This window comes from Pipistrellus hanaki (assembly GCF_964339955.1).
Source record: "Pipistrellus hanaki genome assembly, chromosome: 10".
NCBI classification, from domain to species: domain Eukaryota; kingdom Metazoa; phylum Chordata; class Mammalia; order Chiroptera; family Vespertilionidae; genus Pipistrellus; species Pipistrellus hanaki.
The window spans coordinates 2,572,643-2,588,263 of NC_140512.1; the positions used below are offsets into that span (position 1 = coordinate 2,572,643).

Genomic DNA, 15,621 nt, shown 5'->3' on the forward strand with positions numbered 1-15,621 from the left:
GCGTGGACATAGGGGAATGAAGGCCGATCATTTCCCAGGCTGCACCTCAGCCTGGCGTGGACCGCTGTTCCCGTCTTCCCGTCTGTTCGCATCACTCGCTTTGGGAGGACGCCCCAGAGCTATGCTTTGTCCTCACTGCATCTGACCAGGAGGCGTCAGCACGTCTCATCACCGACAGCCCGCCAAAGGCCCTGAGCAGGGACACGGCAATCACGTGGCTCTTAGCTCTGAGGGCATCATGGGATGTGGCGGCCCCTTCGACAAGGGCACTGTCTGTCAGCGATGCGGACGGACTGCAGGGAGGGCGGGCTCACTGGGCTTCACGTCCGTTTCAGGGAGTCTGCACCTCCAGGCAGAGGGCGTCCGGTGACAGGCCGCTCTTGGCTGTTCCCAAACAGCGCCCACCCGTGCGCCGCCGGGCTTGGCCCGGCTCCTTGCCTCCGTGGCTCCCGTCAAGCCACCACCCCACCAGGCTGCCAGCGCAGGCATGAAGCATGTGTGGTGAAAACGGACTTCCTGGACGAAGGGAGCGGGGTAAGGGTGGAATTGGGGGAAAGGCACTGAAGACACTGGCCGAAACCTGTTTATAAATAATCTGAACATTTCATTTACTTTTAAATATATTTTATTGATTTCAGAGAGGGAGAGGTAGAAACATCAATGATGAGAATCACTGATCGGCTGCCTCCTGCACACCCCCTTCTGGGGAGCAAGCCCACAGGCCCGTAGCCAGGCATGTGCCCTGACCGGGAATGGAATCGTGAACTCCTGGTTCACAGTTTGAGGGCCAACCACTGAGCCACACGGCCGGGCGAACATTTTGTTCTTCTGTGATGTGCATGTCCTACCAGACAATTGGTCTAATGCAATGAGACCAGGTGCTCTGGTTACATAACAAAACTTCAGAGTAAAAAATACAAAAAGTCCTTATTTTATTTGAAAAAAGTAAACTCATTTTTCAGTTGACTTTGGGCAGGACGGTGCCGGCTGGGGCTCCGTGCGTCCGGGGTCGGCCTGTCTCCGGACAGGGACGGCTGCCCTCAGCCCTCCCAGCCCGCGGCAGCAGCCGGTTCAGGACGCTGCTCTGCCTCAGCGCCCGCAGCCGGGACGTGTCCTCGCCGATGACGGGGACGCCCCCGCTCCGGCTCGGAGCCGGCAGGTCGCCCTCGCCGTCGGACAGCGCGCACAGCAGGCCGTCGTTCTCGTAGGTGGGGAAGTAGTACCTGCGACAGCAGACCGGCCTCAGGGCTGCGCCCACCGAGACAGCGCGTGGACGCGGCTCAGAGGGTTCCCTCGCCAGTTTCAGCAGCGCGGCCGCGAGGGAGACCCTCTGAGTGACTCAGGGTGACCGCCCGGTGAGTGTCCTCGCTGCTCTTCTACATCAAGACAGGCTCCCTGGGTCGGAGGCCCCTCCTCCCTCCTCAAGGCCCGCCCTCCCCGCCTGGGTAGCAGCCTCCAAACAGAGCCCCTCCCTCACACTCTGCTCCTAAGACCTGATAACAACGACTTTCCCTGTGTCTTTCCTCGCCTAACCATCCTGGTTCCTTCGTTCTAGGTGACAAGAATCTATAATAATAAAAGCATAATATGCTAATTAGACTGGACAGCTGGACGACCTTTCGGATGAAGCAGGGGCTTCGAGGGCCGAGCCCCTTGCACAAATTTTATGCATTGGGCCTCTAATCTCTCTATAGAAAAGCTCAAGTGACCGTCCAATTGTTAGCAATGACACACAATGACCACCAGGGGACAGGCACTCTGATCTGTAGCTATGACGTGCACTGACCACCAGGGGCAGACGCTCATTGCAGGAGCTGCTGAGCTGCAGTGACTTGGCAGCGGTGGTTCTCAGGTGACGCACCCAGAACCACAGAGGGAGCCCGATTCTGGGGTGTCACCTGCGAACCCCCCTCTCACAATCCAGGCCCCCTTGGGGGATGTCAGAGAGCCGGTTTCGGCCCGATCCTTGCAGGCCAGGCTGAGGAACCCCACCGGTGCACGAATCCGGGCACCGGGCCTCTAGTAATAACAACAACAACATAGCTCTGTGGGCATTCCCGGGTCATGCTGTGTGATTGTGGCCAGCTCTGGGGCACCTCAGAATGAGAAGCACAGGAACAAGGCACCCAGTGGTAAAGCCACACACCTGGGATTGTGGGAAAACCAAAGCCGTTTGTTTTAAAGGAAAACCTGTCCTAGAGCTTCCTGGGTGGAGTTCTGGGGGACCTGATGGGACATTCCCCGGGAACAGAGGGACCCCCACAGCCTCTCAGGCCACCCAACGCGGCCACTCACTCGGGCTGGTCCCAGGTCCTCCTGTCGGGGAGCAGGCCCGCGTGGTTAGCCTCCGCCAGGTGGGCCCCCAGGTCGGCCCTGGACGGGAACCTGGCGCAGCAGCCGTAGCAGCGGCCCTGGTGAACCTGCCGGCGGATGAAGTTGACCAGCTTCACTTGCTCATAGAAATTCAGTCCTGAGGGAGGGAAGTGCAGAGTCACTCTGCGTGTTTATCTACTGCTAACACAGGCCCGTCTGTAACACACACACACACACACACACACACACACACACACCTACAGAAGCACAAAGCACAGTCACACCCGGAGGTGGGAGGCAGGCTGCCCTGTGTGAGACGAACTTCTCATGGTCTGGACCATCAGCGAGCCCTCCTCTGTGCTCAATGCCTGAATCTTTGTCACCGTGACCCTGAGAACCAGGCACGGGGCGCTTCTGTGATGGCGAGTCCGGCTGCACCCCAGCGGCACGAGGGGTCTTGGGTACACCGCCCACGCCCTGTCCCGTTCGCCCCAGGCCCCGGGTGCCCAGCAGGACGGCGGCTGGACAGGGACCTCTGCTCGGCCTCTGGCGGACAGTGACCATGAACCCGGATTCCACGAGAAGCCGCCACATCCGCGGGCAAGGGGAGGGGACCACTCGAGGCCAAACCCCGCTGTGAACAGGAGTTCCGGCAGCGGTGGGGACGTCTGCGGGACGAGGTGGCCGTGCCCCTCCCTCAGGACCTTGGCACGGCCAGTAGCGGCGCAGCACTGAGTCCGACTCACCGAGCTCGGCCTTTGTCTTGAGGAGGTCAAAGCCGTGCGCCTCCTGGAAGAGGGATGGCAGAGCTGTGAGCAGGTGGGTACTCCATCTCCCACCGGTTCACAGGAGCCTGACCCTGAGGCCCCGTCTCAGCTCACCGGCCCGGCGTCTGATATCTTGACATCTAGCTACTCCCCGACTCCACACAAGCCCGCCAATCAGCTGAACCCCATCACCCGCCTGTCCCCGCAGTCCCCACGGTTCACTCCGTGGGGCGCAGTGTGCCAGGGGCGCCCCCAGAAAGAATGGCCTCCGGCCTCGTGGGGACGGGAGCCGTGGGCGGGCTCTGCTCCACACAGAGGTGGTTTCGCACCCTGCCTCTCCGTTTATGCTGTCGCTGACAAGCCGCCAGCTTGCTGTTATGCACACCTTCCCATAGTCACGTCTAAAGCGTCTCACGGTGCAGAGGCTCATTTTATTCTGGCCCGTCCCTGTCACATCCATCTGGGTGAACGGCTGAACGTACAAGCGCACAGAGCAAAGGCCACCTCACCCTGGTCTTACAGGGCCCCAGGCAGGCGCTGGGGCTCCGGTCAAGGAGGCTGCAGAGGGGACCCCCACACAGGGCGGGACACAGCTGCTTCCAGTTCTAACATGTAGGACACTGGGAATTACATGTGCACAGGGGGACCAGTGCACACTGCTGGCGGCTGGTGCGGACAAGCGGCCCTCTGCTGCATCTGTGTGTGCCCGTGGCTTTCCTGGACCCGCCCTGTCCTCACTGCGCTGAGCAGACTCTGACCAGGGTGTGGGGGGCGAGGGGGCAGGCAGTGGGCACAGGTGGGCGGGGGCATGTCTGAATCACTCGGCCGGGCAGTCAGCCCTCAGCCCCGTGTCCAGCCGCAGTGCTGTCCTGTCCTGAGACACGGCTGCCCTCTCTCAGGGGCAGGAGGCTCCTCTCCAGCATGTCCCGGGTGGGAACAGGCTCAGAGCCGCTCACTTCGCGCTTCTTTATAAAGAAGGACGCACACCCTGGGATCTCTGCTCTTCTCTCCAAATCCTTGCCCCGAGGAGCTGCCAGCCCACACCTGGGCGCCGTCCCTCCCCGCCCCCCTGCATGCGCCCAGGGCCGTGGGCACGAGGGCCGTGGGCACGAGCTGTGGCCTGCCTCCCGCTTCCCGCACGCTCCGCTCCGGAGCGGAAGGAGCTCCAGGAACGAAGGGCTTAGCCTGGCCAGGCCGTGGTGCGGTCGCCTCCGCGGAGCAGGACGGGATGAAAGGAGCCTGAGCGTCCGTCTCACCTCCATGTGGGCGCACAGCTGCTCCGTCGTCTCCGCTTGCTTCTCACAGAACAGACACACGGCGGAGACGGGGCGCTCCTCCCAGTCCGACCAGTCCCTGCGCCAGCAGAGAAGGCAGACAGACCTTCGTGAGAGCCCCGTCATCTCCCCCGCCGCCCTGTCTCCCGCTCCGCAGTTTTGGGGAGACTGTCTACACGTCATGGCGCTGATGCAGCCTCCGACGGCGGAGCAGCCCGGGAAGCCAGCCTGAGAGCCGGAGCGGCCCGTCCTCAGGACCCTGCTCCTCTGAGCTGACTTCCCGGGGTCCAGTGCCGGGCCCGGGGAGGCCGTTTCCCGGCTTCTCGGCGGAGGACACGTGGGGTGTGCTCATAAACACACCGAGGGGCATGCGCCCTGCTGGGGGGTCCACATGACAAACGCTGTGCTTTGAACAGCACACTGCACCTCATCCGGGAACCAGCTACTGTCTGCAGTGGGGCAGGTGGCAGGTCAGTCAATGCACAGACCCCTCTTTTTTTGTTTTTTTACCATTTCCTCCTCTCCTTGCATTTCGTTTTGAGATACTGCCAACCTCTGGTCATTCCTAAACCAGGACACCAAGCTCAGCCCTGAGAAGAGGGCCACGGGCCGAAGGGCACTGCCGGGGGGGGGGGGTCCCTTCCAGGCTGAGGGCCCGCAGCTCAGACTTCCCGCCGGCAGCCACGCGTGTCCTCAGTGTCACCAGTGGGCTGAGCGGGCTCCCAGTGCGGAGCTCAAACCCCTACCCGCCCGCCCCAGGCCAGGAGCGGCCAGGCTCCGGGTCACCCTCTCCGAGGGGCACCTGGCCTGGGTGTGGCCTGCGCACTGGTCACAGCGCCGCGCACACCCGCCTGGCGGGGACACAGCTGCAGTGGCTTTGGGGGAGTCCTGCTGAGCCCAGTCTTGCCGCACCACACGCAAGGCTGCGTGGCTGAGAGAAGGGGTCCCCCGTCTCCTGTCGCCCCCGTGGTGTGTTAGACCGACCAGAGAACCGCCTGATCCCGACACCAACCCATGGGCAGCGCCCCGAGCCTCACTCTTCCTGGTGCTCCAGCAGCTCCCGGTCATCTTCCGACTGAACCTCTTCCCACGATTTCCCAAGTTCCTTTGCAGGAGACACAGGGTTAGAGAGAGGCGGGGAGGGGAGAGTGGACAGACTCCGTAGCAAACCCACAGGCAGTGGTTCCCACACCCCGCAGAGTGTGTGTGTGTGTGTGTGTGTGTGTGTGTGTGATGGTGGTGGTGTCGCACCGGCTCTGGCACACAGAGGAGGTGTGGCTCCACAGCGCTTTCTCTTTGGAGAAGCATAGGACCCCCCCGGCCTTCCAGTCACTATAACAAACCCTCCGTCCTTCCCCATCAGTATAACCCTCCCGGGCTTTGCGCACGTGGAGGACGAGATCCCGATCCTCGCCATGGCCTCCGGCTCCACCTCCTGCTCAGGTGCTACAACCAGACACCCTCTCTGTCCCGGCTCCTCCCGCCCGGCTGTGTCACCTCCTAAAACACGCCACTCACCTGTGCGTTCACCTGCCTACACGGCTCAGCCTGGCTAAACAACAGCCCTCTTCCCAGTCGCTCTCTATTTCTCGGTTAGGCCCTAACCCTAACCCTAACCCTAACCCTAACCCTAACCGTAACCCTAACCCTTCGCCGCGAGCCGGCGGTAACACATCGGCAGCAAACCACGGCCCCTCTCAGTGCATCTTCAAACACGCTAAGCCTGCTCCCAGGGGAATGTATTCCAACTTGGGTTAGACAGAACACACAGAAATTCCACCCCAGAGCAGACACAGCACATAGTTCAGGACATGCTCCTCTGTCCACAGGTGCAGTGGCTGACGGCCATCCACAGGCCTCCTGAGGCCTGCGCCGTGTGCCAATCCTTCACTGTGAGAGGAAAGCACTTCCTGTGCTTAGGAGTGTCAGACACAGCACCTTTTGTCCAGCCACCGACAGTCCTCCCCTTCCTTCACACAAGCAGTGGTTTTCCTCATGTTATGTCAGCAGGGCAGTGGTCACTGTGCTAACCATCACCCCCATAAATCCCCCAGCCCCTGACAATATGCCTCCTCTGACCCCCTTTTCCCAACCAGAGGAACCGTCACCTCAGGGCCCGCCCGTGGTTCTGGGGTTTCTGAGCAGGCGAGCTCTCAGGGTGGAAAATCCACTGCCTTGTGACCCGTGTGTCCGTCCTAAAAGCCACACACGTAGCAGTCCTCTTGCCCAGTGAAATAGCTGAAATTACTTGGTTTCTCTAAAATTCCCATTATGAAGAGGGCTCAGATTGTGTGGCTCAGTGGTTGAGCATTGACCTATGAACCAGGAGGTCAGGGTTTGATTCCCAGTCAGAGCACATGCTCAGGTTGTGGGCTCCATCCCCAGTGTGGGGCGTGCAGGAGGCAGCCAGTCAGTGATTCTCTCTCATCATTGATGCTTCTCTCTTTTTCCCTCTCCCTTCCTCTCTGAAATCAATACAAACACATTTAAAAGGATAAAATTCCCATTAAAAATAAACTGGCACAAGAGAATAATAAAGATAATTTGGGGGTGGGGGGTGGGGAGGGGAGGGGTTTTTGATGGGAAGGAGGGAAGAGTGAAGAGACTTTTGCTTTAAAGAATTATCTAGCACAGCCCAGCTCGGCCAGAGACCAGCACCTACTTCGGGCTGGAGCCCCGAGGCCTGGCTCAGGCAGCAGACCCGTTATAAACGAGTGCGTGGCCACCACGTGCTTCCTGGGCTCACTGTTCGTGTTCTGTGTGCTTTGCACACCCTGCCCAGCCAGCGGCCGCTCGGCGTGCCCGGGGCATCAGCCTCGCACGGACGCTGGCTGCAGGACGCCCGGGGCGGCCGGTGGTGGGAGCGGGGCGTTGCAGGCGAGGAGGAGGAGGAGGAGGACGTACCAGGTAGTTGATGACGTAGAACCGGTCGTACTCGCGGTTCCGCGGGTTGATCTTGCGGTGCTGCTTCTTGCGCATGTGGTCCTTGAGCAGGCTCTTGTCCCTGAAGGTCCGCTCGCAGTACAGGCACTGCAGGCTGCAGGCACAGGCGTCAGGGGCCCGGCGGGCAGCCGCTGGCTCACTACCCGGTCACTACTAGGCCACGCAGCACCTCCCAATGGGCGCGCCCTCTCGCCGGCCCCATTCCATGTGCCTGGCTGGCAGGATGCTTTTGTATTTCTGAGTTTGCTAAGCTGGCTCTTTAGTTAAAACCAAAACAAAGAGAGCTAACCCCCACGTTACTTAGGTGTTTACTATCACCCTGCCCGGCCGCACAGGCAAACGGAGGCTGTTCTTCAAAAGACCACGGTAACGCGTGGCTGCGCCCCCAAGGGCAGCGGCGAGGCCCTTCGGGTGCCCTGAAAAGGCGGAAGGTGCACAGCCTCTGCAGCGCACAGGAAGCTGAGTACATACATGTGCAGTATGTACGCCACACTGACAGGGTGGAGTGAGGAGTACAGAAATCCCACATCCACAGTCAGAGCTGTGGTTCGGGAAATGCTCTGAGGGGGCGGGGAGCAGGAACGCAGGCCCAGGTGCCTCATTTCCCAGGACGGATGGGAGCGTGCGCCCCCCAGCTCACTGCACACACCTGAGGTGGAACGCAGTGCTGGGGACAGGTGCCATCTTCCCTTAAAAACCACAAAGACAACGGGATCCGCACAGAACGGGACTGTCGCACCCAACAGCGGTGCTCCGCCGTGAAAAGCACAGTCCGTTTCTGTAGTCACATCGTTGGGTTTGCAGCAGCCCCGCAAGTCCAGGACCAGGGTGCAGGCTGTGCTGTGGGAGCACTCACCTGTCCAGCTTCCTCTGCAGCGTGCTCAGGAACTCGCCGCAGTGCACGATGTTGTCCGGCAGCCCGATGTTGAAGGCGTGCTCTCTGGCCATGTGGTTCAAAAGCACCGACCTAGGGGGGAAGCCGAGCAGTTTGTATGTGGCACAAATCACCCAGGAACAAGTCAGGCCAGCCAGAGCGCGTGTGTAATGAGCAACAACCTAACAGAAGCAGGTGCAGGTGTTACCGACACACACACCGGGCCACGGAGAAGCTCCCAGGTATGTGAGCGCCGTCAGGTCCCTCTGCAGGTGAACTGGGACCTGGCCTTACACACTGACTAACCAGCTTTACTTCCCAGTTCATCACGGGGCCGGGAGGGACAGCTGCCTGAGATGCAAGTGACCAGCTGGGAGCTGGGGTCACAGAGACCTAGTGCTTTTGTTTCCAAAGTAAGACCCAACGTGCTCGCAGTCAGTTAACACGCTAACGGGACAGCGTGTCTGCAGCCACTGGCTCCCAGTCTTCCCGCCGGCCAGTTAAGAAAGGCATTTCCCTCCTCTCTCACAGCAACCACAGTTCCCCTCTGATGCCGGCATGCTTTACAAACCACTGCTGGCAACAGGAAAGGGTGCCGAGGGAACCCGTGTTCTGATGAGTTTTCACACGAAACAGTCACGTTTGAAGACACGCATGATGGCAAACCTGTTTCCGAGGAATTCCTCGTTGCAAAACATACAGACGCCATGGAAGCTGTTGTCATCCCGCTCCCGCTGCTGCTGCTCCAGGATTCCTTTCTGCGGGGAGAAGCAGAGCCCGATGAGGCCAGGAAGCGCAGTGAGCGAAGGCAGCCCCGCCAGCCTGGACGGTGACGTGGAGTCAACATGATCGAGGGTCAGAACTGTCAGGCCCAGTCCCACCCCACCTCCCTGCAGGGAGAGCGGCTGGAGGCTGAGCTCAGTCACCACAGCCATGTTTTGGTCCCGCAGGCCTAAGCCTCCACAGTCTAGGGGTGTCGAACTCAATCAGAGAAGGGGCCAAAATCTAAAATCCAGCCTAAATCGCGGGCCGAATGGTTTACTGAACAGTCATAAACTGACAGCAGAGTGCAGTGATGACAGCGCGGTGTGGGCCACATTGCAAGGCCTGGCGGGCTGGATTTGGCCCGCAGGCCTTGTGTTTGACACATGTGCTCCACACCGTCCCGCAGGACAGGGGCAGAGCTCCTGGGCTGACGGACCACAATGATCCACGTGCCGTCCCCGGCCGGGAGCCACAGGGACAGAGGCCCCTGCCTGGCTGAGCTAGTCCCTCTCTGATCCGGGCGACACACGCGTGACCAGCCAGCGAACAGCTCCCTGGGCTCTGCGAGCCGCTCTGGCCCCTTCCCGGACCCAGGAGCACTGGGCTCAGCAGCCGGCGGGTCAGAGCAGGGGGGCCGTGAGAAAAGGAAAAGAAGAGAAACGCAGGAGCCCTGGAACTTCACTGGGTTTGCTGCTACAGTGAACCTCAGGTCCCTCCTAACACATCTGGCCGAGTGCAGAGGTCCCAGGGGCACTAAGAAGTGGCCCCTGAAGGAAGGACGGGGCCATCCAAGTAATAATCGAGTGCAAGCACAAACCGCAATGAAAAGCCACAGTCAGACAAAGTACTGAGAAATGGCTTTCTGCTGGACGTAGGAAAACTCAGCACTCGTACACACTGCTACCTTTTTTAAGACCACAGCTGCCGAGGCGTTAAAATTAGCTCTCAGGCTGGAAAGGAGGAAGGCCGCCGCGGGCATCGAGCACTGCCTCTGGCCGGATAAAAGCGGGGCCGGGCAGAGCGCATTCCAGTGAGGCGGACGTTCAACTCCCCTCCGTGTCCGCCGACGGCGACGGCATTCCTCCACGACGCTGACCCCAGCACGTGTGAGGCGGTTCAGTTACACCAAATGTGGCAGCTCTGCTGCTATTTTAGAGGTGACCCAGGAGGAAGCAGGGCCCCAGTCCCCCGCGTTTTTGGCAGGGAAGGCTTCATCTCAGCGCGGGCACGCTTTACTGCCCTGAGGGCTGGATGCGGTGCCTCCTCTTCTGGGAACGTTTGAAAGTTTCCGGAATAAAAGCAGAACCAGCAACAACAAGAGAAGCAGCGGCGGGTGTGTGTTCCCAGCACGTGCCTCCCTCGCACAGGCCTTACCAGCCTCTGCGCCTGCAGCTCCTCCCGCAGCACCCGGTCCTCCGGCAGCACGTCACACAGCAGGAAGTAGCTGTCCTGCTCCTCTGGGAGGGGAGAAGTCAGGGAGACGATGTTTAGCATTTCTCCCAGGCCTTACTCCTTACAACACGTATGTCTATCATACCTATATCCACATTTACTCTGTGACTACTTCCATATCTCTATTCTTATTCATATCTAATTTATATCTATATCCTTATACACAGCCATATCTATATCTAATCCATATCCATTACCTCTACCCATATCTATAACTATATCCATACCCATATCTAATCTATATCCATAACCATATCCATTAACCATATCCATATCTATGTCTATATCCATCTATATCTATATCTATATCTATATCTATATCTATATCTATATCTATATCTATACCTATGTGTGTGTCTATTAAGAGCTCTCCTCTGGAGTACTGGTCCTTAGCTTTATTGAAGTTAATCAACAATAAGACAGCAGTTTCATGTAGGCTCTCGGGGAAGTGAGAGGATTCTGACTTGAGGAAGTGGGACCCCCCTGTGAATTCTGGGTCTGGGAAAAGGGCACTGACCCAGCGGAGCGGTGGAGTTGATGCGGATCACGCTGCAGAAGTCAGTGATGGGCTGCTCCCTGAACCGCCTCCTCCAGTACAGGACGTACCTGCGCAGGCAAAGCAAAGAGGCGGTGAGGAGACTCAACATGGCCCTTTCTTTAGAGTGACAGGATTTAAATATATATAATTGATTTTTTACAGAGAGGAAGGAGAGGGATAGAGAGTTAGAAACATCGATGAGAGAGAATCATCCATCAGCTGCCTCCTGCACACCCCCTATTGGGGATGTGCCCGAAACCAAGGCACATGTCCTTTTCCGGAATCGAACCTGGGACCTTCCAGTCTGCAGGCCAACGCTCTAACCACTGAGCCACACCGGTTTCGGCTAGAGTGACAAGATTTTATATAACAATTATCCCAAAGCCACAAAGCGGATGTTGACTGAACACTGCTAGACAATTCATAAATAGAAAGGCGGCAGAACATTGTAGAAATATAAAATAAGTATTTAATAAAGTAAAATTGCTCTATAAAGGCATGGAAATGATTAAACTTGACTATCCCAAAATTCAATAAACAGCCATATGGGAAAGTTAAAAATCAGTTATTTTATGTGATAATGAAGTTTTTCTGAAATCACACTTAATTTATATGAATTAAAAATGTACACATTTCCAATTAATGGAAAGTTGGGTGTCTATCTTAACACACCCCAATAACAGATGTCATGGTAATAATGGGATGAGAAGTCAGCCAATATCTCCATAACAGGAGGAAAAAGCTCCAAAAAAGTTCCATATGTGTCTGATGTGCGGCAAACTTGGCCTTTGGAAAGATGGTCAAGTTTTAAAAAATATTTTAAAAAATATATTGATTGATTTCACAGAGGAAAGGACATGGAGAGACAGAAACATCAGTGATGACAAAGAATCATTGACTGGCTGCCTCTTGCATGCCCCACATTGGGGATTGAGCCCTGACCGGGAATCGAACCATGATCAGGTCCTGCCTGGTCAAAAGGTTGACTCTTAACCACTGAGCCATGCCAGCCAATCCAGACGGTCAAGTTTGGAATTCTTGTATCTGAGGAGCACAGTGGGAGGCACACAGGCTGAGTAAAAGCAGAGCACAGCCCAGACCTGCATGTCTGAGGAGGAGGGGGGAGAGGACGGGGAGGCAGCCCACTCCCATCTTCCCGGTGGCTAACGAGCGCAGACTGGCAGCCGCAGTCCCTCTCAGGGACGGGACCGGGAGGATGCGGGCTCCTTCGGGGAGACGGAGATGGGATGCTGGCCGTGGTGCCAGCTCCACACCAACAGGGCGCCGCCGCGGGTGCGGTGACAGGAGACTTTACTCAGGGCAAAGGGCTCCGCCGGGAGAGCCCCACGGGCAACACCCTCTGTGCTTAACGGGGGTCAGGATCCCTGTTCGAACCCGGCCCTTCGGGGCCTCTGCAAGTCTCTCCTGGGCTCCGGGAGGCCTGACTCAGCGAGCGCCTGTGGCCCACACGCAAAGTAAGACGAGCCGGGGAGGCCCAGCCAGCAGCCTGGGCAGGGGCAGGGGCAGGGGAGTCCTCTGCAGGGGCAGCGGTCTGCTTCCAGAACCCGCGGGGCGGCAACAGCGCGCGACTCCCACCCGCAGCCTCCACACTCAGGACAGAGTGCGAAGGTCCCTCAGCGTCCAGGGAAGCTAAAGACTATCAGTGTGCATGCCGCCAGTGAGCACAATGCCGGCTGCCATGGCACAGGGGCGACTATACAGAAGTCAGGCCACCCTCAGGAATGATCAACGCAGCTCACTGCCACAGAAACCAGCACTTACCTCCGGAAGTCAGCGACCAGCCTGACGTCGGCTATGACGAGCTTGTGCTCGATGATCATGTGCTTCAGGAGCGGGTCCTGCTGCGCCGAGGGGAAGTGCTCTTCACAGAAGATGCAGGGCACGGAGGGCGAGCCTTCGGGGGCGTCGCTGTGCCCCGCGCCCTCGGGCAGGGACAGCGGCTCCAGGATGCAGTCCCGGCCATCTGGAGAGTGAGGAGAGAGGAGCTGACACCGGCCTCGTAGGGAGGATTTCCCTCCTGCATGAAAGGCCTGAGGTACCTGCATGTCCCCAGGACGAAGCGCACAGGCCAGCCCGCAGCACCATTTCAAACGCTCCGCCACCCGGAGGGGAGGCTGCACACTGCTCACTCCCCTGGCTGCTTGCCTGGGGGACCCGTTGGGCAGGGCAGCTGTTTAACCGTGGACACTGGCCCATGGCAACAATTCTGGGGGCCCCTGGCGGGGTCTATGGCGGGCAGCGCTGACCTGTGGCCGAGTGATCGCTGGATCGGAGGTGAGCGCACACACTGAGCCTCAGGGACGCAGGCCAGTGTGCCGGCTGCTTCCGGCGCCCCTGCGGCCGCCCCCGCTGCTGACTGTTTGTCACGTGCACAGAGGAGCTCTCACACCGGGGTGGACGCTGGTGGCCCAGGGGGCAGCGTCCAATGCTGACTGACACCTCCCGTTTGCTTACACTCCATATGGATCGCAGTTCAAGGTCTTGTGAACAGAGGGGAGCGCTCAGTCCTAGGCATACCTACCTGGGAACGCTTGTCCCCTCTGCGCTATCCCTTTCCCTACCACCACCTACGGCTAAGAGCGGCCCCTCCCCGTGCATCTGGGAGAGGGGAGAGGCTGGATCCAGGCCTTTAACCACACTCCATCTCCAAAGCTGGGTCAGACGGTAAGACCTCTTTAATTTCCCCTGGGCTGAGAATTCATTTTGTAAGGCACCGAGGCCCCGGACTGAGAGTGATCTGCAGTCCTCTCGCAGGGAGTGGGGAGTGGGGTGGGCACAAACACAGGGGCGCCGGGCCCACCCAGGAGGCTAGCAGGGTGGCCCCCACGGGCCCTGGGGCTGCCGCTTCCCCGGGAAAGAAGCAGGCTGCACACACACTCCATCCTCACACCTACCTGCGGCGCTCGGAGCAAGGAGCTCATTCGCACAATTAAAAGAGCCAGGACGCCTTTATCACATCACTGAGCAAGCACACACAGACCTGGTGTGGGCTGCCTACGAGGGCCGTAAGTGAGGGCAGGGCGCCTGCCAAGGCCAGTCAGGAAGACATGGGAAAGGCTGGAACCAGGTTTGATGCTAACTGAAAAGAGCCTCAATCACAGTGAACACACACAACACTTCACACCCACATACACGTACATGCACGCACATTCCAGTACAAGACTTGAAAAAAATATACAAAAGAAAAAACAATGAGAGATTATGAACAGACGTTACTTATCCAAACTTTTAATACTGAATTTTTAAAGTAAAAAGCATGTTATTGGACAAGTTCCTCAATGTGAGAATTAAGAAGGAAAGCAAGTTAGTTTTATCTGGTCACCTTTTTTTTTTTTTTTTTTTTTTTTTTAAATATATTTTTATTGATTTTGTACAGAGAGGAAGGGAGAGAGATAGAGAGCTAGAAACATCGATGAGAGAGAGTCATCGATCAGCTGCCTCTTGCACACCCCCTACCAGGGATATGCCCGCAACCAAGGTACATGCCCTTGACCGGAATCGAACCCGGGACCTTTCAGTCCCCAAGCTGACGCTCTATCCATTGAGCCAAACCGGTTTCGGCTATCTGGTCACCTTCTAAGTCTTAACATTTAAGATGCAAAATTTGGTTACACTTACATTTTCTAACTGAACGCCTACTATGCAGAAAATGCATGCTAGGAGCCCTCCAAATTACAAAGCTTAACCTAAAACTCCTGTCCTGAAGTAGTTGCTCATCTAGAGGAAAGATAAGACAACAATACAAATCATTATAATGCAAGCCAGCGTACACAAAGTTGGCCATATAAATCAAGGGGTAAGGCTGGGAGGAAAGAGGAACTCACGCCAGGAAGAATGAAGGAAAGTCTGCATGGGAGGTGAACTGCAGTATAAGCTGGGTAACATTTACCCCGGTTAATGGAAATGTAACTGATCAGAACAGCGACAGGAGGGCCACTGGGACCAGAGACCCACACACACAGGACCGCTGGGCGGGAATGGGAACAGGCGGCTGGGGAGTGCTCCTATTACTGACTCCAGGGGCAGGTGGGAGGGAGAGGAGGACGAGGACGTGGCTGGGCGCCGGCTGCCTGTGCTTTCCAAGCGGGTGGTGTCTGGTGGAACGGGCAGAGGCCGGCTTCGCCGCATCTCACTGGCTGACCTGACAGGCAGTTACCTCGGAGTTAAGTCAAAATTTGCATGAAATGGGCTGGCAGCTAGAACTTTGTAAATTACCTATCTGATATCCCCTATTACGTGTAATTAGTGTTTTGGGTAGAATCATAAATTTCTAAGTTGTGGGACTGATATTTCTCTATTTCCAAAATTAAATAGCTACGTATGTCATATTTGTAGTTTAGCGTTTGATGTCTTACTTCATCAGTATGAGTAATTTTTAGTACAACAGTTTTGTTGATATTTTGGAAATAGTAAGCAGACTAAAAATAGAAATGACTGTGTGAAATAAAATCAAATTAATCTTTAGTGATACAATGTGTTTCTTTAATGTGAGTTTGCCAAGACATATTTAATAGACTAAAGAATACTGTTAGTATAAATATAAATTATATTGGTTAATAGTATTTTTCCAACAAAACAATGATCTGATGCAATCAGGGTAAGCTTTTGTATTATTTAAAGAAATGAGGAGCAAATTTATCGAAATTCCCGAATATCCCAGGTAAGCTCTTCCTT

General features: G+C 56.9%; 1 protein-coding gene across 1 annotated transcript in view; it reads right to left on the reverse strand.

Moving 5' to 3' along the window:
- Positions 1-915: 915 nt before the first annotated feature.
- Positions 916-15,621, reverse strand: part of ZNF277 (zinc finger protein 277) — a 32,070-nt gene continuing 17,364 nt past the window's right edge. Inside the window, 12 exon segments of the mRNA XM_084897587.1 lie at positions 916-1,057; positions 1,060-1,223; positions 2,296-2,470; positions 3,060-3,102; positions 4,337-4,433; positions 5,392-5,459; positions 7,259-7,391; positions 8,154-8,264; positions 8,838-8,929; positions 10,311-10,393; positions 10,906-10,994; positions 12,709-12,910. Coding sequence (XP_084753713.1) covers positions 1,041-1,057; positions 1,060-1,223; positions 2,296-2,470; positions 3,060-3,102; positions 4,337-4,433; positions 5,392-5,459; positions 7,259-7,391; positions 8,154-8,264; positions 8,838-8,929; positions 10,311-10,393; positions 10,906-10,994; positions 12,709-12,910 — 1,274 coding nt within the window. The 3' untranslated portion in view covers positions 916-1,040.